General features: G+C 39.7%; 1 protein-coding gene and 1 pseudogene across 7 annotated transcripts in view; one reads left to right on the forward strand and one right to left on the reverse strand.

Moving 5' to 3' along the window:
- Window positions 1-26,218, forward strand: part of AFG1L (AFG1 like ATPase) — a 239,095-nt gene that overhangs the window by 69,893 nt on the left and 142,984 nt on the right. For all 7 annotated transcript variants that reach the window (XR_010158135.1, XR_010158136.1, XR_010158137.1 and 4 more), the window contains exon 6: window positions 1,078-1,177. Coding sequence is in view for 4 of the 7 variants with exons in the window: in XM_009451788.5 (XP_009450063.1) it covers window positions 1,078-1,177 (100 nt within the window). In the remaining 3 variants the exon portion in view is untranslated. The remainder of the gene's footprint in view (window positions 1-1,077; window positions 1,178-26,218) is intronic.
- Window positions 7,834-8,126, reverse strand: LOC134810348 (mitochondrial import receptor subunit TOM5 homolog; annotated as a pseudogene).

A 26,218-nucleotide genomic window follows, 5' to 3' on the forward strand; every position in this document is an offset into this window, starting at 1 on the left:
TCAAAGAAAGATCAAAACATTTTTACACTGGGAGTATCTAAAGTCCATGTTATTATATACTTAGGGGAAGTTGCAATGATTGATGTCAATCTTCATTACACATTTATTTTTGGAGTCAACTTCTTTCCCTTCTTAATTGTTGTCTTTGTGAATTTTAAAAGCCTTTAGAAAAAGTTACATCATTAAGCTTACTTCGTAATTGTGAATTTAAAAAATAATTTTAGAAAAGATCAATAAACCTAACTTGGATGGAATAGTTTCGTCTGTATTATGCATTTCTTGTATTGTCACAAGTTATTTTTTTAAGGGACTATATTAGCCATTCTTGAAAGGTTTTTTTTTTTTTTTTTGGTAGAAGGAATATTTGTGTTTGTGAAGGTTAGCAGAGGCTGGCTGTGCTGGAAGTGACTGCAGTGCCTTTTGATTATTCATGGACAGTAATAGAAGGCACTTAAAAAGAACAATGAAATTGCTTATTTTTGTGATGGGCCATCTGTTGAATTGTTTTGTGCAACAATTGCACAATAGTATCTATGTCATATCATTCTATTTTCAACAGCAGCTGATTATGTCTCACTGGCTACTTGTCCTTATTTCTAAAGGCCCATGACCATTTAAAGTCACCTTTCCAGGGACCTTTGCCAGAAAGGTATTAGAAATCTCAAACAGCCTGTGTATTTTATTATTATTATTTTTTCATCTCTCTTTTTTGAGGGGGTGTGGGAAGCGGGTGGGAAGAGGAGGAGGGTGTTGGTCATGTTAGTTCTAATTAATTAGACTTCCTAAATGTTTAGGACAATTATCTATGCTTTCCACCTGTAGTTCTATAAAAGAAGTTATCATAGAACCATTTGGTAATTTGTGTAGAAATGATAGGCTTGCAAAAAAGAAGAGTCAAGTTTAAAAGACTGCTATACAGTGTTTCATGCTTTTAATTATCTACTCTTTTCTTCATGACGATAATTAGAATTTTTCTCTTGGAATTTACTTCCATCTTAAAAAAAAAAGATGATCCACTAGCAAATTTGTTACAGCAGAAGTGAAATTAAAATAAAACAAATGTGTTGTTGTCAATAGGTCACTGACATTGCTGATGCCATGATTCTGAAACAGCTTTTTGAAAATCTGTTCAAAAACGGGGTCGTCGTTGTGGCAACATCCAACAGGCCACCGGAAGGTAAAAACAAACATTGTGCTAGTCTCATCCAATTAGGTGGAAACTAACAAGCTTTTAAAAATCCATAATTTTGAACTAAATGTATTGTGTTAATAAATCTGATGACTTTGCTTATTATTAGTTTTATAACTGGCTTAATCTGAAAAATCAGTTGGTATTTGCATTTGAAAAGTTTTGTATCCTTAGCAAGCTAAATCCAGTTGATTCCCATGTTTGGTGCACTTGCTGTGTTTTTGTTTTTTTTTTTCCCTAAATATTAGATATGTCATATGTGCTTAGCAAAAAATGCAGGCCTTTTGGACTGCTTTTTATGGCCCATAAAAGAAACTCAACCAAATGAAAGACAAAACTCATAATTAAATTTTAGAAAAAGACCGAAAACTTGCTTGCATGAATAGTTTCTAATACTTCACTTAAATTATCATTTCTAAAAAAGCACTTGTGGCTTATTAGGAAAGTACTTAAAAATTAAAATACAAGTAATATTTAGATTAAAAACAACAACTTTAAAATCTTGCATCTTTCAGCCCATCACGTGCTCAGTTAAAGGTCTAAGAAACCACAAATATTTCCTGAGAGACTTAATGGGAACATCTTTCTGCCTGGAGTGCTGTTTCTCCAGATATCTGCATGGCTAAGCCCTCACCTCCTTTGTCTTTGCTCAGAAGTTACATTGCCAGTGAAGCCTAGACTTGTCTCCCTGTTTGAACCTGCAACACACCCCTTTCTTCTTGGTGCTGCTTCCCTTTACCCTGCTCTCTCTTTTACCCATAGCACTATGGACCTACCATATAATTTACTTATTTATTATATTTATAGTTTATTGTCTGTTCCCTTCCAGGATACAAAAGCTTCATGAGGGCAGTGATTTTTATCTCTCCTGTTCTCAGATGTGTTCTCAGCACCTATAACAGTGTCTTACACATAGATGGTTCTCAGTAAATAGTCTTAGAATGAACATTGGATGATTGCATGTTTTAAAAAGATCTCTCTGGCTGCAGTGTTGAGAATAGAGTGTGGGTATGGGGTTTCAGGGTTAGAAGTAAGGAGACCTTTTAGGAGACTACTGCAGCAATCCCAAGGGGAGGGGAGGTGATGGAGCAGTAAAGTGGTGAGAAGAGGGCAGGTTCTGGATATACTATATAGGCAGAGTCAGCAGGATTTACTGATGGAATGGAGCTAGAGTATGAAAAAAGAGAGAGGGATCAAGAGTAACTCAAAGGTTTTGGCCTGAGCAATTGGAAGGATGAAGTTGCTGTTTACTGAGATGGGGAAGACTACAGAAAAAGCAGATTTGGTTAGGGAGGTGGAGGTAGGGGTTTCTGTGGTGACAAGGGGGATGCATATAAGAGTTTGGACTTCATTGGGAAAGTCTGGGCTGGAGATATACATTTGGAAGTCATCAGTCCTCAAGGAGGCAGGAAAGAACAGCTGGTGAGGTAGGAGGAGAACCAGGAGAGTGTCAAGTGAGGAAAAGAAAAGTAGTACAAAAAGAATTGATGATTACTTCTGTTAAGTGCTGCTACAAGCTGAAAATGAGGTTGAGAATTAACAATTGCAATTAGTAACATGGAATTCATTAGTGAGTCTGAAAAGAGTAATGCCATAGTGGGAACTTTTTTTTTAAAGTAAGCTATGCCACATTGATGGTGTATATTGAATTTTAAATTGCTAACAGACCCAGATCTTACTATGTAGCCTGCTGTGAAACTAGGTCTCTCTCATTCTATGTTTGTGTAGTGGATTTCTTTTTCTTCTATTACATTTCAGCTTATTAGTCTTACGTTGTTCCATTTTATTGATTTTTATTGAAGTATTTTTTATTTTTATTTTTGTTTTTATTTATTTATTTTTGTTTTGCAAATGGAGTATGTTTGAAGTATTTTTGAAGTATGATTCTAACATAAATTTTTTTTGGCTATCCCTACTATGACATTTATACATTTGATAATCATATTTCTATGTCTTTAGCCATTCCTTAATTAAAATGTGTAAATCAGATAGGACTAAATTAAGTTACTTGTTGCATACCACTGGAGGCCTTATCTTAGGAAGACATCAATTAACTAATCAACACCTTTTGGATCCAGTTATTCAAACAATTATAGTCATACCTCATCCATTGTACTACAAAAGAATTAAGAGTGATTTTGCAGATGTACTTATTAAAATCCATATAATGTTATATACAGCATTCTTGTGATTAACTAGTGTTAGCCACCCTATGAGCCAAGGGAGTGAGCTTTTTAATATTAGATCTTCTATCTAGGTGGAAGTGAAACTTGTCTCTACTACAGCTGATGTGTTGATTTGACAGTGGCATCATTATTACCTTTAGACATTCAGTGACAAGCTATGCTCGTAAATAGCAAAGAGCTAGAACAATTTTGGAAGCCCTTTAGCAAAGACTGCTGAAAGGATAATTAGGCTGCTCAGACTATGGCAGTGTGGTTAACTAACTGAGGAAGGACAGCCACCAGGAGGGATTAAGGAATGTTTTGCAGCTCCTAGCTTTGTAGGAGTGAACAAAGCTACTGGTGTGTCAGGGTAGCCTGCAGAAATCTGAGCTGGAGCCACCCTTCTGGAGAAGACTGTAAGTTCAAGATGTGGAATTGCAAAAATTGGACAAACTTAGAGAAAGCCTTTTCTAAATATAAACAGTGGAAGGAATGGTTTTTTGTCACAGACCAGGTTTTTTAGCCACAGCAGACAATCATCATAAATAACTTAATATTTTAAAGTAATGAAGATGACATGTATATGTGTGCGTGTGCGTGTGTATAATTTTATTTGTGGAGAAAAAGACTCAGAGAGACTAAGCATATCAGGAAGAGGTAAAACTGTAAGATGAAGAATGAAGCAGTGATTGCCAAGGTCCAGGGTGAGGAGGTGTTTGACTACAAAGGGGCAGGCTCAGGATGCAACTGCTGCATCCAGATTGTAGTGGTGGTTACATGTGCTAAAAACTCATAGAACCGTAGGCCAAAAAACTTACATATTATAAGTAAATTAAAAACAAATCACATGGATAGTGAATGACAGAACAAAGACTAGAACTTAGGTTTTGTGACTCTTTTTACACATTGTTTTCTATCTTTTTGCCTTATGGTCATCACTGATCTCTGTCTATCCTGTCCCAGAGAAAGAATGTCCTTTTCTTAAAACAGCAGCTCAAAGTACTATATTAAAAAAAGGTGGGGAGGGGGAGAAGAAAATAAAGAAGAGTGTCCTCTTTTCCAGCCATCAAAATGCGTTCAACTTTTTTTAGGTCACAATTTTTTTTTTTTTTGGAGACGGATCCTTGCTCTGTCGCCCAGACTGGGGTGCAGTGCGCGATCTTGGTTAACTGCAACCTCCGCTTCCTGGGTTCAAGCAGTTCTCCTGCCCCAGTCTCCCAAGTAGCTGGGATTACAGGCACCCACCACCATGCCCAGCTAATTTTTGGTATTTTTAGTAGAGACAGGGTTTCACCATGTTGGCCAGGCTGGTCTTGAACTCCTGACCTCAGGTGATACACCTGCCTCGGCCTCCCAAAGTGCTAGGATTACAGGCGTGAGCTACTGCGCCCAGCCCTAGATTGATCTGGCTGGCTGGCTGGCTGGCTATCTATCTATCTATCTATCTATCTATCTATCTATCTATCTGTCTATCTATCTTTTAAAATAGAACCAACGTCTTAGACTGCTACAAGAGCTGGCAGAGGGTTGAGGCAAAGCTGAGTGGCTGGAGAAATGACCCATTTGAGGTAGCCAGTGGGGCTAGAGTGGAGAGTGAGGAGGAGAAGGATGCAGTAAGGTACAAGTTGAATCTGTAGAGGAAAGAGCTAAACCTTTTAGCATAATAAGGATTTTGGATTTTATTCTAAGAGAAACGCTAAGCCACTGAAGCTTATCTTAAGCAGGGACTGATGTGATCTGAGTTGGAAATATCCTTCTGGCTGTAGTTTGGAGAATAGGTTACTAGATGGGGTATAGTAATATGGTGCATGCAGGGAGACATATTAGGAAGCTGTTGTAGCACACTAGACAAGAAATGATGATACATTGGTGTAAGGGTATAAGGCAGTGATTTTCAGTGAGGGGCCTCTTTTGCTCACTAGGGAATATTTGGTAACATCTGAGACATTTTTGGTTGTCTCACCTGGTGGAAGAGGGCTGCTACTGGCATCTAGTAGGTAAAGGCCAGGAATATAGCCAAAGTGTCCTATAATTTAACCCCTGCAACAAGGAATTACGTAGCCTGGGTTAAGAAACCCAGGTACAAGGTGATGGCAATGGATATGGAGAGAAGGATAGATTTGAGAGAGATTTAGGGGGTGAAGTAGACAGCACTTGGATATAGGTTGGATACTGAGGAAAAAGGAAAGGACACTTTCTAATTTTCTGGCTTGTACAGCTGGGTGAATGGTGTGTCTGCCATTCAACAGAGACAGAAAACTAGAGGTTAGGAGTCTAGAACACGCATTTTCTTTTTTTTCTCTCTCTATTAATCGTTTAGCCCCTCTGATTAATTCCTTCTGCTTCATTCATCTCATTCCCTCCATTTCTAGTTATAATGCTTCGGTAATTGGTGGTCATGTAAAGCAACACCAAGTTTAGGAACCTAAGAGAGTAAATAGCTGTGGAGTGGAGTGTCTTGGAAGGTCTTGTGGAAGAGAAGGGGAAGTCATACTTGAGGCGGGTGGAGGGAATAAGGTACCAAAGACTGCTTTCCTGCACTTCACTGTTTTTTCTAGCCCTAACTTCCAGTTCATGCCTTGTTTGGGTCCAAGGCCTCACCCTCTGTACACCATGCAGCTGTTAAAACCCCAAATCAGTATAAGCTTGTGATTACTACTTTATTTTTTGTTTTGTTTTATTTTTGTTTTGTTTTGTGACAGTCTCACTCTGTCACCCAGACTGGAGTGTAGTGGTGTGATACCACTACAAGACACTAGAAATGTTGTTTAAAATAAACTAAACAGGCTGGGTGTAATGGCTCATGCTTACAATCCCAGCTTTTTGGGAGGCCTAGGATTGCTTGAGCGCAGGAGTTTGAGACCAGCCTGGGCAACATAATGAGACCCTATCTCTATAAAAAATTTAAAATTAGTTGGGCCCGGTGGCAAGTGGTACTGCTCACTGCATCCTCGACCTCCTGAGCCCATGCGATCCTTCTGCCTTAGCCTTGTGAGTAGCTTGGACTACCAGGCCAAGCAAATTTTTAAATTTTTTGTAGATCTCCCTATGTTGCCCAGGCTGGTCTCAAACTCCTGTGCTGAAACTATTCTCCCACCTTAGCCTCCCAAAATGTTGGGATTATAGGCTTGAGTCCCTGTGCCTGGCATGATTACTATTTTAGTTTTTAGCTTTCTCTTTGTTTTTTGGTCTCTAGGGATTTTCCTTTCTGGCAGTCTCAAAATGTTTATTAAATTTAAGTAACTAATTATTTATTTTTAGAGACAGAGTCTTATTCTGGCCCAGGCTGGAGTGCAGGGGTATGATTATGGCTTGCTGTAACTTTGAATGCGTGGGCTCAAACCATCCTCCTGCCTCAGCCTCCTGAGTTGCTAGGACTACAGGCATGTACCACTGTGCCCAACTAATTTTTAATTTTTTTTGTAGAGTTAGGGTCTCATTATGTTGCCCAGGCTAGTCTCAGACTCCTGGGCTCAAGTAGTTCTCCGTCCTAGTCCTCCCAAAAGGCTGGGATTATAAGCATGAGCCATCACGCCCAGCCTGTTTAGTTTATTTTAAATAACATTTCTAGTAGTAGTACTATTATGTGTGTGTATATATATATATATATTTCACTTTATATAAATTATGTAAATTCACTTTTTTTCATTTATTTCAAATATGTGATGACATAACTATAAAATTAACATTTGGTTATTTTCTTTATTTTTATTTTTTGCTAGGAAAAGATTTTTATTTTATTTTTTTACTTACCAAATAGTTTTATATTTTAGCTATGAAGGTCAATTACCAGAGCCAAACTTGTTCTTTTTTTTTATTTTTTTGAGACAGAGTCTTGCTCTGCCATCCAGGCTGGAGTGCAGTGGTGCAGTCTTGGCTCACTGCAACCTCCGCCTCCTGGGTTCAAGCGCCTCTCCTGCCTCAGCCTCCTGAGTAGCTGGGATTACAGGCACGCACTACCATGCCTGGTGAATTTTTGTATTTTTAGTAGAGATGGGGTTTCACTATGTTGGCCAGGCTGGTCTCAAACTCCTGACCTTGTGATCCGCCCACCTCGGCCTCCCAAAGTGCTGGGATTACAGGTGTGACCCACTGTACCTGGCCCCAACTTGTTTTTTTTTTTTTTTTTTTTTTTGAGACGGAGTCTCGCTCTGTCGCCCAGGCTGGATTGCAGTGGCGCGATCTCGGCTCACTGCAAGCTCCGCCTCCCGGGTTCACGCCGTTCTCCTGCCTCAGCCTCCCGAGTAGCTGGGACTACAGGCGCCCGCTACCACGCCCGGCTAATTTTTTGTATTTTTAGTAGAGACGGGGTTTCACCGTGTTAGCCAGGATGGTCTCGATCTCCTGACCTCGTGATCCGCCCGCCTCGGCCTCCCAAAGTGCTGGGATTACAGGCGTGAGCCACCGCGCCTGGCCCAAACTTGTTCTTAACAAGTAAAATTGTTATGTCCATTAAGTCAAAGAGTCTCTTAAACCTTTCTGGGCCTATTCACTTGCAGAGAGGAGTAGAAACTGTAACCAGGTTCTTCATGTCATGCATTCACATGTGATGCTCAATCTTCATATGCTGTCCAGTTTCTTTAAGATAAAAAGAATGATTCTCAGCAGGGCCATGTACAGGAGGAAGTTCTATATGGAGGAGAACACATCCTCATGCATCTTCTCTTTCACCTCCTCCAGGTCCAGCTTTGGCATGAGGCCCTCCATCCAGAACATCATGGTCTGACTCAGCATATGCCATGCTCTGCTCTTCTCAGTGGTTGCCTTGTGCCCAGAACTCAGCCTAGATTTTTATTTTTATTTATTTTTGTTTTTTACTTTTTTATTTTTCAACTTCTGTCTTAGATTCAGGGGGTACACGTGCAGGTTTGTTACCTATGTATATTGCATGATGCTGAAGTTTGGGGTACAAATGATCCCATCACCTAGGTACTGAGCATAGTATCTAACAGTTAGTTTTTCCACCCTTACCCGCTTCTACCCTTCCCCTCTAGTAGTCCCCCGTGTCTATCATTCCCATCTTTATGTCCATGAGTACCCGATGTCTAGCTCCCACTCATAAGTGAGAACATGTGGTATATGGTTTTTTTGTTCCTGCGTTAATTCATTTAGGCTAATGGCCTCGAGCTGCATCCATGTTGCTGCAAAAGACATGATTTCATTCTTTTTATGGCTGTGTAGTACTCCTTGGTGTGTATGTACCACATTTTCCTCATCCAGTCGTCATTAATGGGCACCTGGGTTGATGCTATGACTTTGCTATTGTGAATAGTGCTGTGATGAATGTGCAAATGCATGTCTTTTGGTAGAATGATTTGTTTTCTTTTGGATAGACACTCAGTAATGGGATTGCTGGGTCAAATGGTAGTTCTGAGATTTTTTTTTTTTTTTTTTTTTGAGATGGAGTCTAGCTTTGTTACTCAGGCTGGAATGCAGTGACGTGATCTCGGCTCTGCCTCCCAGGTTCAAGTGATTCTCCTGCGTCAGCCTCTCGAGTAGCTGGGACTACAGGCATGCGCCACCATGCCCGGCTAATTTTTGTAGTTTTAGTAGAGATGGGGTTTCACCATATTGGCCAGACTGGTCTCGAACTCCTGACCTCAAGTGATCCACTTGCCTCGGCCTCCCAAAGTGGTGGGATTACAGGCGTGAGCCACTGCGCCTGGCTGGTAGTTCTGTTTTAAGTTATTTGAGATGTCTCCAAACTGCTTTCCACAGTGGCTGAACTAATTTACATTCCCACCAATGGTGTATAAGCATTCCCTTTTCTCCACAGCCTCACCAGCATCTGTTATTTTTTACTTTTTAATACAAGCTATTCTGACTGGTGTGAGATGGTATCTCACTGTGGTTTTCATTTGTGTTTCTCTCGTGATTGGTGATGTGGATTTTTTTTAATATGTTTGTTGGTCACTGTGTGTCTTCTTCTGAGAAGTGTCTGTTCATTTCTTTTGCCCATGTTTTAATGGAGTTATTTGTTTTTCGCTTGTTCAGCTGTTTAATTTGCTTATAGATTCTGGATATTAGACCTTTGTCAGATGCATAGCTTGCAAATATTGTATCCCTTTCTGTAGGTTGTCTCTTTACTCTGTGGATAGTTGCTTTTACTGTGCAGAAGTTCTTTAGTTTAATTAGGCCTTACTTACAAATTTTTGTTTTTGTTGCAATTGTTTTTGAGGACTTAGTAATAAATTGTTTCCCAAGACTGATATTCAGAATGGTGTTCCCTAGATTTTCATCTAGGATTCTTATAGTTTGAAGTCTTACGTTTAAATCTTTGATTCATCTTGAGTTAATTTTTGCATATGGTGAAAGGTCCAGTTTCATTCTTCGGCATTGGCTAGCCAGCTATCCCAGCATCATTTATTGAATAGGGAGTCCTTTCCCCATTGCTTATTTTTGTCAACTTTGTTGAATATCAAATGGCTTTAGGTGTATAGCTTTATTTCTGTGTTCCTTATTTCATTCCATTGGTCTATATGTCTGTTTTGGTACCAGTACCATGCTATTTTGGTTACCATAGCCTTATGGTATAGTTTGAAGTTGGTTAATGTGGTGCCTTTGGCTTTGTTCCTTTTGTTTAGGGTTGCTTTGGTTATTTTGGCTCCTTTTTGGTTCCATATGAATTTTAGAATAGTTTTTTCCAAATCTGTGAAAAATGACATTGGTAGTTTGATAGGAATAGCATTGAATTCATAGATTGCTTTGGGCAGTATGGCCATTTTAATGACATAGATTCTTCCAATCCATGAGCCTGGAATATTTCTCCATTTCTTTGTGTCGTCTATGTCTTTTAGCAGTGTTTTGTAGTTCTCCTTGTAGAGATCTTTCTCCTCCTTGGTTAGATGTATTCGTAGGCATTTTTTGTGTGTATGGCTATTACAAATGGGATTGCATTCTTGATTTGGCTCTCAGTTTGAATGTTATTGGTGTATAGAAATGCTACTGATTTTTATAAATTGATTTTGGTATCCTGAAACTTTCCTGAAGTTATTTATTAGTTCCAGGAGACTTTTGATGGAGTCTTTAGAGTTTTCAAGGTATAGAATCATACTGTCTGTGAAGAAAAATAGTTTGATTTCTCCTTTTCCAATTTGGATTCCTTTTATTTCTTCCTCTTGCCTGATTGCTCTGGCTAGCACTTACAGTACATGAATAGGAGTGGTGAGAGTGGACATCCTTTCTTATTCCAGTTCTCAAAGGGAATGCTTCCAGTTTTTGCCCATTTAGTATGATGTTGGCTGTGTTTATGTCATAGATGGCTCTTATTATTTTTTAGGTGTGTTCCTGCGGTGTCTAGTTTCTTGAGGGTTTTTATCATGAAAGGATGTTGGATTTTACTTAAAACTTTTTCTGCATCTATTGAGATGATTCTATGGTTTTTGTTTTTAATTCTGTTTATGTGGTGAATCACATTTATTGATTTGTGTATGTTGAACCAACCTTGCATCCCAGGACTGAGGCCTACTTGACTATCATGAATTAACTTTTTTTGGTGTGTTGTTGAATTCAGTTTTCTAGTATTTTTTGAGGATTTTGGTATCTGTGCCCATCAGGGATATCAGCCTTTTTATTGTCTCTTTGCCAGGTTTTGGTACTAGGGTGATACTGGCTTTGTAGAATGAGTTAGGGAGGAGTCTCTCCTCAGTTTTTTGAAATAGTTTCAGTAGAATTGTTACCGGCTCTTCTTTGTATGTCTGGTAGAATTTGGCTGTGAATCCAAGTCTAGGGCTTTTTTGGATTAGTAGGTTTTTAATTATTGATTCAATTTTGGAACTTGATATTGGTCTGTTTGGTGTTTCGATTTCTTTCTGATTCAATCTTGGGAGATTGTATGTTTCCAGGAATTAATCCATTTCCTCTAGATTTTCTAGTTTGTGTGCATAGAGGTGTTCATATTAGTCTCTGAGGATCTTTTGTATTTCTGTGGGATTGGTTGGAATGTCACCTTTGTCATTTCTGATTGTGCTTATTTGGATTTTCTCTCTCTTTTTCTTTTTTAATCTAGCTAGCAGTCTATAGATCTTGTTTATCCTTTCAAAGAACCAACTTTTGGTTTTGCTGATTCTTTGTGTGGATTTTTGAGTCTCAGTTTTGTTCAGTTATGCTCTGATTTTAGTTTTCTTTTCTTCTGCTAGCTTTGGGGTTAGTTTGTTTTTGTTTTTTTCTAGTTCTTCTAGGTGTGATGTTGGATTGTTGGTTAGTATCTCTGGGATATGGCTTTTGCTATATCGCAGAGATTTTGGGATATTGTGTCTTTGTTTTCATTTATTTCAAAGAATCTTTTGATTTCAGCCTTGATTTTATTGTTTACCCCAAAGTCATTCAGGAGCAAGTTGTTTAATTTCCATGTAATTGTGTGGTTTTGAGAGATCTTCTTGGTATTGATTTCTATTTTTATTCTACTGTGGACCAAGAGTATGGTTGATATGATTTTGATTTTTAAAAAGTTTATCAAGACTTGCTTTATGATTGAGCATGTGGTTAATATTGGGGTATGTTCTGTGTGCAGATGAGAAGAATGTATATTTGTGGTCGATATATAGAGTATTCTGTACATATCTATTAGTCCAATTGGTCAACTGTTAAGTCCAGAATGTCTTTGTTAATTTTCTGCCTTGATGATCTAATCCTGTCAGTGGGGCGTTGAAGTCCCCTACTATTATTGTGTGGCTCTCTAAGTCTTTTTGTAAGTTTATAGGTACTTGTTTTATGAATCTGGATGCTCCGATGTTGGATACATATATATTTAGGATAGTTAACTTTTATTGAATATAACCCTTTATCATTATGTAATGCCCTTCTTTGTATGTTTTTGCCGTTGTTGGTTTAAAGTCTATTTAATCTGATAATAAGATTGTTTTGGTCTTTTTTTTCTGCCTTTTTTTTTGGTTTTCTTTTTGCATGGTAGATCTTTCTCCACCCCTTTACTTAGAGCGTATGGGTGTCATTACATGTGAGATGGGTCTCTTGAAGACAACAGATGGATGGGTCTTGTTTCTTTATCCAACTTGCCACTCTTTGCCTTGTAAGTGGGGCATTTAGACCATTTACATTCAAGGTTAATACTGATATGTGAAGTTTTGATCCTATTGTGAAGTTGTTAGCTGTTTGCTTTGTAGTTTCTATTGTTTTTTTCTTTATAGGGTCTGTGGGCTATGTACTTAAGTGTGTTTTTGTGGTAGCAGGTATCATTCTTTTGTTTTCATATTTAGGACTCCCTTAGGGATCTATTGTAAGGCTGCTGTAGTGGTAACACATTCCTTTGGCACTTGCTTGTCTGGAAAAGATTTTATTTCTTCTTTGCTATGAAACTTAATTTGGCAGAATATGAAATTCTTGGTTGGAGTTTCTTTTCTTTAAGAATGCTGATAATTGGCTCCCAATCTCTCCTGGTTTGCAAGGTTTCTGACAGGTCCACTGTTAGCCTGATGGGGTTCCTTTTGTACATAATCTGCCCCTTTTCTCTAGCTGCCTTTAAGATTTTTTCTTTAACACTGACCTTGGACAGTATGGTGACTATATATGTCTTGGTGATGTTCATTTTTTATATAGTATCTTGCAGGTGTTCTCTGGATTTCTTGTATCTGGATGTCTACCTCCCTGGCAAGATAAGGAAAGTTTCCTTTTTTTTTTTTTTTGACATTTTTCACAAATTTATTTATCCATGTTCTAAGGACTAGGGAAGTTTTCTTGAATTATTGCCTCAAATATATTTTCCAAGTTGTTTGCTTTTTCTCCTTCTCTCTCAGGAATGCCAATAATTTGAAGGCTTGGTTGCATTACATAATCCCACATTTCTCAAATAATTTACTTATTTTACTTATTTTTAAAAATTCTTCTTCTTTTTTTTTTGGTCAGATTGGGTTCGTTCAAAAGACCAGTCTTGAAGTCCTGAAATTCTTTCTTCTGCTTGGTCCAGTCCATTTATAAAGCTTTCAATTTTATTTTGAAATTCCTTAAGCAAGTTTTTTAATTCTAGAGGCTCTGATTGATTTCTTTTTGAGATGTTTATCTCTTCATTTCCTGGATTGCTTTAGAAGTTTCTTTGTCTCAATTTTTAACTTTGTCTTGGATCTCCATGAGCTTCCTTGCAAGCCATGCTTTGAAGTTGTTTTTTTGTTTGTTTGTTTGTTTGTTTTTTTGATACAGAGTCTCACTCTGCTGCCCAGGCTGGAGTGCAGTCATGTAATCTGAGCTTACTGCAACCTCCACCTCCCAGGTTCAAGTGATTCTCTGCCTCAGCTTCCTGAGTAGCTGGGATTACAGGCACATGCCACCACGCCCAGCTAATTTTTGTATTTTTAGTAGAGACGGGGTTTCACCATATTGGCCAGGCTGGTCTCGAACTCCCGACCTCAGGTGATCTGGCCACCTTGGCCTCCCAAAGTGCTGGGATTACAGGCATAAGCCACCACACCCGGCCTATGCTTTGAGTTCCTTATCTGTTATTTCTGAGTTTCTATTTTGGTTAGGGACCATTGCTGGAGATCTAGTGAAATTTTTTGGTGGTGTCACTACCTTCAGCTTTTTCATGGTGCCAGAATTCTTGTGCTGGTTCCTTCTCATCTGGAGACCCTGGCACTTCTGATTTTTGTAATTATTTTCATGCACGTAGGATTTTTTTCTTTTTCTTTTTTTTCCCTATAATGTTGTTGTTATTATTATTATTATTATTATTATTAATTCTTCTTTCCTTTCCCTTTTCCCTGCTTGCCTAGGGGATGTGACTGTAGAGAATGCTTGGTAAGATCTTTTGGCTTTGCTTGAACAGCCCTATGCTGCCGCTGCTGCTCTTCTCCTTCTCCTTCTTCTTTTTTTTTTTTTTTTTTTTTTTTTTTTTTTTGGAGATAGAGTCTCACTTAGTCACCCAGACTGGAGTGCAGAGTGCAGTGGCCTGATCTTGGCTTACTACAACCTCCTCCTCCCAGGTCTGAGCAATTCTCCTGCCTCAGCCTCCTGAGTAGCTGGGATTGCAGGCACCCACTACCATGCCTGGCTAAGTTTTGTATTTTTAGTAGAGACAGGGTTTCACCTTGTTTGCCATACTGGTCTTGATCTCCTGACCTCAAGTGATCCGTCCACCTTAGCCTCCCAAGGTGCTGGGATTACAGGCATGAGCCACCGCGCCCGGCTGCCCTATGTACTTCTTTCAGCATGTTTTATATTGGGCTGTGGAGTTTGTCTTACAAGCCTGTAGATGGCATGCACAGGTGAGAGCCAGCTACAGCCAGTGTGTTTGGGTATATACTTGATCCTTATTTACTGGCAGAAGCTCTCTGTTGCTCCAGGCGATTAGCTGATTTGTAGAATGCACAGTGGTCTGCACTCCTTGTTCAGCTCTGGTGGTGACAGGGGTTGGGAGGGTGGCAATGGGAGCCATGAAGGGCAGAGGCAGACCTGGCAAATCTGCCTGCAGGTCCCCTGATGGTAGGCACAAGCACTAGTGCCAAGAGAGAATCCAGTGGGTGACCATGAGGTACCCAAAGGTTTTCCTAGGTGTGGAGCTGGGAAACCTGCTCAGCTCCAAATTCTCTGCATGAGGATGAGGAGATGCCCTAAGCTCCTAATCCAGGAGAGTGGGTGCTCCAGATGCCTGGCGCACTGCCTGGACATGGAGCAGAGAGGGTCTTGCTGCACTATGATCTATACCCAGGAAGTGTGGGGCAGCTTAGGCTGCTGAACCAGATGAGAGGGTGCTCTGAATGCCTGGAGATCTGCCTGGTTGTGAGGCAGAGAGGGCCTCTCCGTGCCAGACTCTCTGCACAGGAAGAGTGGGGCAGGTCAAGCTGCCGATCCAGGTGAGTGATGCTCCAGATGCCTGGAGATTTGCCTGGGCATGGAGCAGAGAGGGCCCCCATGCACCAAGATCTTTACACAGGAGGGGTGGGGCAACTTAGGCTGCTGGAACGTGCACGCAGGTGGTCTGAATGCCTGGAGATCTTCCTGGGCATGTAACAGAGAGGGTCCCCCTGCACCAGGATCTCTGTTCAGGAAGGGTGGGGCAGCTTAGGCTGCTGAACCCGGCAAACAGGTGTTCTAAGTGCCTGGAGATCTGCCTAGGTGTGGAGCAGAGAGAGCCTCGCAGCACCGCAATCTGTGTCCAGGAAGGCTGGGGTGGCTTGGGCTACTGGTTCAGGCAAGTACGTATTCCAAATGCCTGGATTTCTGCCTAGGGTTGGAAGAGAGAGGGCCCCGCTGCACCATGATCTCAGGGAAGCAGAGTGGGGCACCCAATAATGGCACACACAGATCAGTTGCAGGTTTCCAAGCTGGCCCTGGCTGCAAGTCTCGCCACCCAGGAGAAACTGCAGCTGTAGCAGCTCTCTTCCGTGCCAGGCTTGTGACAGGGGAGAGCACAATTCCAGCACCTACTGCTGAAGCACTTTCCACAGTTCTGGATGTGGAGGCCCCCTATCCAACTCTGGAGCAGGTGTTCCAATCTCTGGCCTGAGACTAAAATGCCCATACAGCCATGCTGCAGGTCGCCAAAGAATGGCCGAGATTAAAAATGGTGTCCTGCTCTCAGTCTCAGATCTGGGAAAATGCCTGCAGCATTTCCCAGTGTCTTTCCTTCACAGTGTCTCCAATCCTCTCCTCAAGTTAACTCTCGGGCTTGGGAGAAGCAAAATGCTTTCCCTTGGCCTGGGTTGCTTGGATCCCCAGTGGAAAGGTGAGTCACAGAGGAGACTTCTTCCTTTCTCACATACTGGGGCTTCACTCATCTCTATCAGCTGGATGCTATCATGGGGGCTGTTTTCTGGCATTCTCCTCCGTGGGTTCTGGGATGTCCTTTATGATTCTGGTAGATTTCCATTTTCCTCCTTGAATTAAAACTCACAGAGTTTATCTTTATATACTATCTTGCTATTTCCAAGTGTCTGAGGCATGCTGAAAGCCGCTAATCCACCATCTTGGAAAAAAACCAACCAAAAACACTCATTTTATATTTCACGGGACAATCTGGTTAAGGCTCTTGAACCTGAAATAAAGAGGATCTTGGATCAGATCCATAGGAATAGGAAATTATTTGAAAAGTTTCAGATAAAATATACGCAGAGAGAGTTCGTATTTAATTTCTTATTTTTATAAAGCTTCAAGTAAATTATTCATTCAGCAATTTTGTCATTTAGGTAAATATCTTAATGTCTACATACAAGTAGATACATTTTTACTTTTCTTCTTTTTTTTAATCAGAAGAGACCTGGATTATGGTTTTTACTTTTCAAAGATTCTAGTGTCAGGAGCTGGGTGCATTTGCACATGTCTGTCATCCTAGCTACTTGGGAGGCTGAGGCAGGAGAATCGCTTGAGTCCAGGAGTTCAAGGCTACAGTGAGCTACAATCATGCCTATGAATAGCCACTGACTCTAGCCTGGACAACATAGGAAGACCTTGTCTCTGGAAAAAAAAAAAAAAATTATAGTGTCAAGTCATCAGAATAGCTAGAAACAAAAATCCATGATTTGAAATTTCACATACGTGATTCTCACGTTTTAGGTACTGCAATAAAATTTTGTTAAGTTCATGACATTCCAATAGGGAAATATAATACGACTGATTTAAGTGGATGAAGACTCTGACAACAAATTAATAATAGACTAGTAGGTTAAATTAGTTAAACATTTGAAATTAAATTAATAGTTCAACTTGAGAAATTTATTCAATCAAAAATAGAAATACATTTTTATGGGGAAATAGACTACATGAATTGAAATGACTATGCTTCTTTGGCAGATTAACACAAGGTGCTAAAAATGTCCCATGCTGACTGACCCTAGAACTGTAAGAGCAGTGAACTTTGGAGTTTCTGGTTTTTATTCACTGTTTTTTTTTTTTTTTTTTTGAGATGGAGCTTTGCTCTTGTTGTCCAGGCTGGAGTGCAATGGCACAGTCTCGGCTCACTGCAACCTCTGCCTGCCAGGTTTAAGCGATTTTCCTGCCTCAGCCTCCCGAGTAGCTGGGATTACAGGCACGCGCCACCACACCTGGCTGATTTTGTATTTTTAGTAGAGACGGGGTTTCTCCATGTTGGTCAAGCTGGTCTCGAACTCCCGACCTCAGGTGATCCACCCGCCTCGGCCTCTCAAAGTGCTGGGATTACAGGTGTGAGCCACCGCGCCTGGCTATTCACTGTTTATTATAATGAAAATGCATTAGATAGCATTAGAATGTCAAAATAATACTATTTTTCTTAGATTATCAGGCAATGGCATTATGTGATTCCTACTCAGACCAGCATATTCATACTAAATAAAAGACTGAATATCACTAGAAAGTTGGCTAACAGTTATGGGTATGCACATACACACACATACTAATTTTAATTTATTATTTTAATGCTTCTAGGGGGAAAAAATACAATGTTCATCACCTTAAAGGCCGACAAAGCATTTGGCAAAATTCAACATCATTTCTTCATAGAATCACTTCATAAAATATAAGTAAATGAATAGTTCCTTAATATGAATACCAAATGTATGTATCTTAGTTAAAAAGTCTGAATTATGCTTAGCAGGGAAACTATGGAGGCATTTCTGCCACAGTTATGAACACATCCAGGATGACAATGATTACTTTTTAATATTGAACTAAAGTACAGACAGATTATGACAACAACTAGGTGGGAAGTGAGGGAAACTAGGAAAAAGCCACATATCTTGATTGTAGAGTTGCATCAAAATTAGACCTTGTTCAAGATTATATACACTTGCTTAAGAAAATACCCTAATATGAGAACAACAAAAGATACTGCAGCAATAAATCTAATTCTTAAAAGGTGAAAGAAGCTGAGTGCCGTGGCTTATGCCTTATAATCCCATCACTTTGGAAGGCCAGGTGGGTGGATCACTTGAGGCCAGGAGTTGGAGACCAGCTTGGCCCACATGGTAAAACCCTGTCTCCACTAAAAATACAAAAAAATTTGTGGTGGTGCGCACCTGTAATTCCAGCTACTCAGGAAGCTGAAGCATGAGAATCGTTTGAACCCAGGAGGCGGAGGTTGCAGTGAACTGAGATCAGGCCACTACACTCCAGCCTGGGCAACAGAGCGAGTCTGTCTGAGTACATAAATAAATAAATAAAATTAAATTAAAAAGGTGAAAGAATAACATCCTTTTGCAGATGATCTACTAGAGCAAAGAGAAGTATGTTTTAGGAATTTTTTGTTTCATATTATTCAAAAATCAGGAAAACATAGACTCTGCAATACAGATGATCCAAGCTGAGAAAAGACAACAGATTGAGCTGAAAACTGATTTACTGAGATCAGCTGTGATAAAAGAAAGCAAAATGAAATAGAAAGAGATTAAATTAATTAAAATTAAATAAATTAAAATTTTCAGTAGAAGCACTGAACTGTAGACTTAAAACTGAAGAAAGTAAAATCGGTCATGTAGGAAAACTAACATAAGAAGCTCTGCCAGAATACAGAAATAGAATAATAGAATGATGAAGAAAGGAAAAAGTCCTTTGGTTATAAATGATAATTTTGTTCCCTTTGCAGGGAGAGTTTACAGATCTTGAGGGGCAGTGTCATCAGTTGTAACACTGGTAATTGGAGACAGATACAGTCGAGCATTTTAGAATTTGAAATATGCCTTCTGCTTTTCAAATTACTTGAAAATCTTTTCTACAAAAGTAGAAAAGATGAAAGATCAAAGAAAAAATATTTCTTAGAGCAAAAGCTAGAAAACAGCAAAAAAAGTATGAACAAAATGTGTGAAACAAGATCAGATATTTCACTGACAGGGAATATAAATGGGTTGAGTTCCCTATTAAAAACTAAAACCTCTTCAGTATATGTAAGGCCATAGCCAAATGATCTTTCTGCAGATAATAATGATAAATTCTGAGCAAAATACTCTACACAACTATGTGAAGGTCCTGGAGAGTAAAAAAAAAAAAAAAAAAGGCTGGCAGATTCTTGAGGAAAGACAACACTTGGAAGCATGTCCAGCATGGAGAGTTTCCTGTTTTTCATGATACCAGCCTCAGGGCAGGGTGAAGTCAGTGCTGCATTGATACCTGCTATTCTCATAGAAAATCCAGTCTTTCTGGCCTGAAAAACCAGATGACAGAGTTTGCGGTAAGAACTACTGCTGGAAAATGAGAAATGGATCCCAGAGAGAACTAGATTGGTATAGCCTGAGGTTCTGTGTGTAACCCCTGCCCAAATCTCAGACTGACTTCTGAACCATGCATATGCAGGGCAGACTAACAGCTACCCAACTAGGGGTAGGTCCAGAACTGAGATTTGAGTTGCTGCCCAAGAGAAGAGTTTGTAGTTTGAATCCAAGCAAGATAATTGCCTACTAAAGCAAAAATATCAACACTCTTCAGTGAAGAAAATGAAATTCACAGTATAACATTCATGAGGTCCAGGATACAATCCAAAATTGAAAATGAGGAAAATGTGTCCCATTCTGAAGACAAAAAGCAGTTAACAGAGACTATCCCCCAATATGAACTGGATTAGCAGACAACTATTATAAAGCAGCTGGGGAAGCAATTGCTGGGAGAGGGTGAGGTAAAGAAAATATGTTCAGAATGAGTGAAAAGACAAGAAATCTCAGCAGAGAACTGAAATCATAAAAAATTTAAATTCTAGAACTATAAAATATAATATCTTGTATAAAAATTCGCTTGATGGGCTTAATAGCAGAATGGAGATAACAGAGGAAAGGTTCAAATAACTTAAAATTATCCCATGTAAAGAATAGAAAGAAAATAATTAGAAGAAAAGAAACAGAGCATTAGGAATGTGAGGAACTGTGCAAGCTTCTAACATATTTCCAATTAGAATCCCAGAAGACAAAGAGGAGAGAATGAGGCAGAAAAACTTTTGAAAAAACAGTGACTGAAAAATTTCCAAATCTGAAACACATGAATTTATAGGTTCCAGAAACTTAGTGAACTTAAAGCAGAATAAATTAAGCACACTTTAGTAAAACTGCTAAAAACCTAAGGTAAAGAGCAAATCTAGAAAGCAACCAGAGAAAACATGACACATTAAATATAGAGGTTTTGGGAACAGGCCCCCAAAATCTGGCCATAAACTGGCCCAAAACTGGCCATAAACAAAATCTCTGCAGCACTGTGACACATTTGTGATGGCCATGATGCCCACGCTGAAGGTTGTGGGTGTACTGGAATGAGGGCAAGGAACACCTGGCCCACCCAGGGCAGAAAACCGCTTAAGGCATTCTTAAACCACAAATGATAGCATGAGTGATCGATGCCTTAAGGACATGTTCCTGCTGCAGATAACTAGCCAGAGCCCGTCCCTTTATTTCAGCCCATCCCTTTGTTTCCCATAAGGAATACTTGTAGTTAATCTATAATCCATAGAAAAAATGCTTATCACTGGCTTGCTGTCAATAAATATGTGGGTAAATCTTTGTTCGAGGCTCTCAGCTCTGAAGGCTGTGAGACCCCTGATTTCCCACTACACACACTATATTTCTGTACATGTGTCTTTAATTTCTCTAGCGCCGCTGGGTTAGGGTCTCCACAAGCGAGCTGGTCTCTGCATGGAGGAATGATGATTGGGAACTGATGACTTCTGTTAGAAACTTTGGAGCTCAGAGACAGTGGAACATCTTTAAAATGTTGAGAGGAAGAACCATCAACTTAGAATCTTATTCTAGAACTTCCTGCGAGAATGAAGACAGTAGCTCACACCTGTAATCCCAGTGCTTTGGGAGGCTGAGGCAGGAGGATTGCTTGGGGCTAGGAGTTTAAGACCTACCTGAGCAACATAGTGAGACCCCATCTCTACAAGAAATTTAGAAAAAATTAGCTGGTGTGGTGGCACATGCCTGTAGTGGGAGCTTCTCAGGAGGCTGAGGTTGGGGAATCACTTGAGCCCACAAATTTGAGGCTGCAGTGAGCTATAATTGTGCCACTGCACTCTAGCCTGGGCAACAGAATGAGACTCTGTCTCTCAAATAAATAAATAAATAAAAGAATGAAGGCAAAATAAAGACATTCTAAGATTAAAAAGAAAAATGCCTCTCCTGGGCACGGTGGCTTATGCCTGTAATCTCAGCACTTTGGGAGGCCAAGGCGGGTGGATCACCTGAGGTCAGGAGTTTGAGACCAGCCTGGCCAACATGGTGAAACCCTGTCTCTACCAAAAATACAAAATTAGCTGGGCATGGTGGCGCATACCTGTAATCCCAGCTATTTGGGGGGCTGGGGCAGGAGAATCACTTGAACTTGAGAGGTGGAGGTTGCAGTGAGCCAAGATTGTGCCATTGCACTCCAGCTTAGACAACAAGAGCGAAACTCCATCTCAAAAAAAAAGAAAAGAAAAGAAAAGAAAAATACCTAAGAGAATTTATCACCAACAAACTTGTACTACAAGAGATTCCAAAACATGTTCTTCAGGTAGAAGGAAAATGATGGATGGGTACTTCAGTGATGAAGAAGTGAAATGCATCAGAAATGAAAATGGTGAATAGTGGGGTAAATATAAGCACTAGTTTTTTCTCTTAGTTTATTTAAAATGTAATTGATTGTTTTACATAAAATTATAGTGTTGTCTTATAGAGTTTATAGTGTATGTAGATGTGATACATGTGACACCAGTAGCAGAAAGGGGGATGTTTAGTTGGTTCTATACGAATGCAGTGTTTCTACATTTTTTTGAAGTGATATGATATTCTAAGTAGAGCATGAAAAGCTAAGGATGTATATTGTAATCATAGAACAACAACTAAAATAAAGGCTGATAGATTAAATTAAAAAGGAATTTTAAAATGTATTCAAATAATCCAAAAAATGTAGGCAAAAAGTAAAAGAAGGGACAGAAGGAAAACAAATAATAAAATCATGGACCTAAATATTAAATGTTAATGAACATTCCAATTAAAAGGTAGAGATTATCAGAACAAATTTTAAAAATACCAAGAGATATACTTTAAAAATAAAGACACAGATAGATTGAAAGCAATTGTATGCAAAAAGATATAGCATCCAAACAGTAATGATAGACGGCTAACATGGATGTATTAGTGCCAGATTAAATAAACTTCAGGAAAAGCTGGGCTTCTCTTTCACAGCAAAGATGGATTCTGAGGTGGATGGGGAGGTCAGCTTCCCAGGGTGGCTTCCCAAGGTGGCGAAGGCTGTGGCCACACCATGGTCTCAGATGCTGAGGCAGGCCTATGTGACTGCCAGTGGGTAGGCCATGGTGAGTGGAGAAAACAGGCAGTTGTCCCCTCTGCATGCCCTGCACATACACCTGGGCTATGGGCCCCACCAGCGGATGTTTGTGCAGGGCTCAGCCTTTCCCTCGTTGGTTTCTGGCAGAACTAGGCCTGTGTCCCTTGTTCCTGGGCCATAGTGCTGAAGTTTGTCTTCTAGGGATTAGGTTGTAGATAAATCAAGTATTGTATGGTGGCTTGTGGAAGACAGTTTTGATTCTAAGATCAGTTCAACAACCGTTAGCTTCAGCTATAATCATTTATGATATCAAAAAGAAGAAATATTTTCAACATTAAGGAATTGATTACATGATTTTTAAGTTTTTTTTCTTTCTTATATCAAGGGACAAGTCATAGATTAAAAAATTTTTGACAGCAAGCCCTATCTAATTTTATAGTTGACAAATGTGTGCTATTATCACAAAGGAGAAGTCAGAGAAAGATGCTACAGACTGCGCCAATTCATTCATACAATTTTTCTGTAGTTCAAAAACCACAATGTCTCACATTGTCTAGCAGCTAGAATTTATTTATTTATTTATTTATTTATTTTTTAGTTTAAGAAAAGCAAAAGACCACAGTGAACTTAAATGAACTCTTTAAACAAATGAGTTGAATAATTCCATCCACTTACGCTAACACCCCATCTGGTAGTAAGGCCTTTAGACTCCAAAGACAATCTAGAGGCAAAGTAGAAGCTATTGTTGGCTGAGCCTCAGTCACTCATACTTCATAATGAAATAGATAGTTTTAAAAGTTAACAGGAGGATTCTGGTCACTGCCATTAGTTTGTACATGGGTTTTGGGTCTTTTTCACACACAAAGGATTCCCAGAAATGTCTAAGTTTTGTTCTCTTTATCATTTTTTATTGCGTCTATTTGATTCTTCTCTCTTTTCTTCTTTATTAGTCTTGCTAGCGGTCTATCAATTTTGTTGATCCTTTCAAAAAACCAGCTCCTGGATTCATTAATTTTTTGAAGGGTTTTTTGTGTCTCTATTTCCTTCAGTTCTGCTCTGATTTTAGTTATTTCTTGCCTTCTGCTAGCTTTTGAATGTATTTGCTCTTGCTTTTCTAGTTCTTTTAATTGTGATGTTAGGGTGTCAATTTTAGATCTTTCCTGCTTTCTCCTGTGGGCATTTAGTGCTATAAATTTCCCTCTGCACACTGCTTTGAATGTGTCCCAGAGATTCTGGTATGTTGTGTCTTTGTTCTTGTTGGTTTCAAAGAACATCTTTATTTCTGCCTTCATTTCGTTATGTAGCCAGTAGTCATTCAGGAGCAGGTTGTTCAGTTTCCATGTAGTTGAGCAGCTTTGAGTGAGTTTCTTAATCCTGAGTTCTAGTTTGATTGCACCGTGGTCTGAGAGATAGTTTGTTATAATTTCTGTTCTTTTACATTTGCTGAGGAGAGCTTTACTTCCAACTATGTGGTCAATTTTGGAATAGGTGTGGTGTGGTGCTGAAAAAAATGTATATTCTGTTGATTTGGGGTGGAAAGTTCTGTAGATGTCTATTAGGTCTGCTTGGTGCAGAGCTGAGTTCAATTCCTGGGTATCCTTGTTAACTTTCTGTCTTGTTGATCTGTCTAATGTTGACAGTGGGGTGTTAAAGTCTCCCATTATTATTGTGTGGGAGTCTAAGTCTCTTTCTAGGTCACTAAGGACTTGCTTTATGAATCTGGGTGCTCCTGTATTGGGTGCATATATATTTAGGAGAGTTAGCTCTTCCTGTTGAATTGATCCCTTTACCATTATGTAATGGCCTTCTTTGTCTCTTTTGATCTTTGTTGGTTTAAAGTCTGTTTTATCAGAGACTAGGATTGCAACCCCTGCCTTTTTTTGTTTTCCATTTGCTTGGTAGATCTTCCTCCATCCTTTTATTTTGAGCCTATGTGTGTCTCTGCACGTGGGATGGGTTTCCTGAATACAGCACACTGATGGGTCTTGACTCTTTATCCAACTTGCCAGTCTGTGTCTTTTAATTGGAGCATTTAGTCCATTTACATTTAAAGTTAATATTGTTATGTGTGAATTTGATCCTGTCATTATGATGTTAGCTGGTGATTTTGCTCGTTAGTTGATGCAGTTTCTTCCTAGCCTCAATGGTCTTTACAATTTGGCATGATTTTGCAGTGGCTAGTACCAGTTGTTCCTTTCCATGTTTAGTGCTTCCTTCAGGAGCTCTTTTAGGGCAGGCCTGGTGGTGCCAAAATCTCTCAGCATTTGCTTGTCTGTAAAGTATTTTATTTCTCCTTCACTTATGAAGCTTAGTTTGGCTGGATATGAAATTCTGGGTTGAAAATTCTTTCCTTTAAGAATGTTGAATATTGGCCCCCACTCTCCTCTGGCTTGTAGAATTTCTGCCGAGAGATCCGCTGTTAGTGTGATGGGCTTCCCTTTGTGGGTAACCCGACCTTTCTCTCTGGGTGCCTTTAACATTTTTCCTTCATTTCAACTTTGATGAATCTGACGATTACATGTCTTGGAATTGTTTTTCTCGAGGAGTATCTTTGTGGCGTTCTCTGTATTTCCTGAATTTGAATGTTGACCTGCCTCACTAGGTTGGGGAAGTTCTCCTGGATAATATCCTGAAGAGTGTCTTCCAACTTGCTTCCATTCTCCCTTTCACTTGCAGGTACACCAAATCAGACGTAGATTTGGTCTTTTCACATAGTCCCATATTTCTTGGAGGCTTTGTTCATTTCTTTTTACTCTTTTTTCTCTAAACTTCTCGCTTCATTTCAGCTTCATCACTGATATCCTTTCTTCCAGTTGATTGAATCGGCTACTGAAGCTTGTGCATTCATCATGTAGTTCTCATGCCATGATTTTCAGCTCCATCAGGTCATTTTAGGACTTCTCTACACTGGTTATTCTAGTTAGCCATTCGTCTAATCTTTTTTCAAGGTTTTTAGCTTCTTTGAGTTGGGTTCGAACTTCCTCCTTTAGCTTGGAGAAGTTTGATCGTCTGAATCCTTCTTCTCTCAACTTGTCAAAGTCATTCTCTGTCCAGCTTTGTACCGTTGCTAGCGAGGAGCTGCGTTCCTTTGGAGGGGGAGAGGTGCTCTGATTTTTAGAATTTTCAGCTTTTCTACTCTGTTATTTCCCCATCTTTGTGGTTTTATCTACCTTTGGTCTTTGATGATGGTGACTTACAGATGGCATTTTGGTGTGGATGTCCTTTCTGTTTGTTAGTTTTCCTTCTAACCGTCAGGACCCTCAGCTGCAGGTCTGTTGGAGTTTGCTGGAGGTCCACTCCAGACGCTGTTTGCCTGGGTATCAGCATTGGAGGCTGCAAACAGCGAATATTGCTGAACAGCAAATGTTGCTGCATGATCATTCCTCTGGAAGCTTCGTCTCAGAGGGGTACCCGCTGTGTGAGGTGTCAGTCTGACCCTACTGGGGGTTGCCTCCCAGTTAGGCTGCTCCCGGGTCAGGGACCTACTTGAGGAGGCAGTCTGTCCTTTCTCAGATCTCAAACTCCATACTGGGAGAACCACTACTCTCTTCAAAGTTCAGTTGGAAATGCAGAAATCACCCGTCTTCTGCGTCCCTCACGCTGGGAGCTGTAGACTGGAGGTGTTCCTATTCGGCCATCTTGGAACCCCCATCACCCCACAATTTCTTTATCTATTTGTTGATTGATGGGCATTTGG

This window comes from Pan troglodytes, chromosome 5 (genome assembly GCF_028858775.2).
Source record: "Pan troglodytes isolate AG18354 chromosome 5, NHGRI_mPanTro3-v2.0_pri, whole genome shotgun sequence".
In the NCBI taxonomy this organism is placed as follows: domain Eukaryota; kingdom Metazoa; phylum Chordata; class Mammalia; order Primates; family Hominidae; genus Pan; species Pan troglodytes.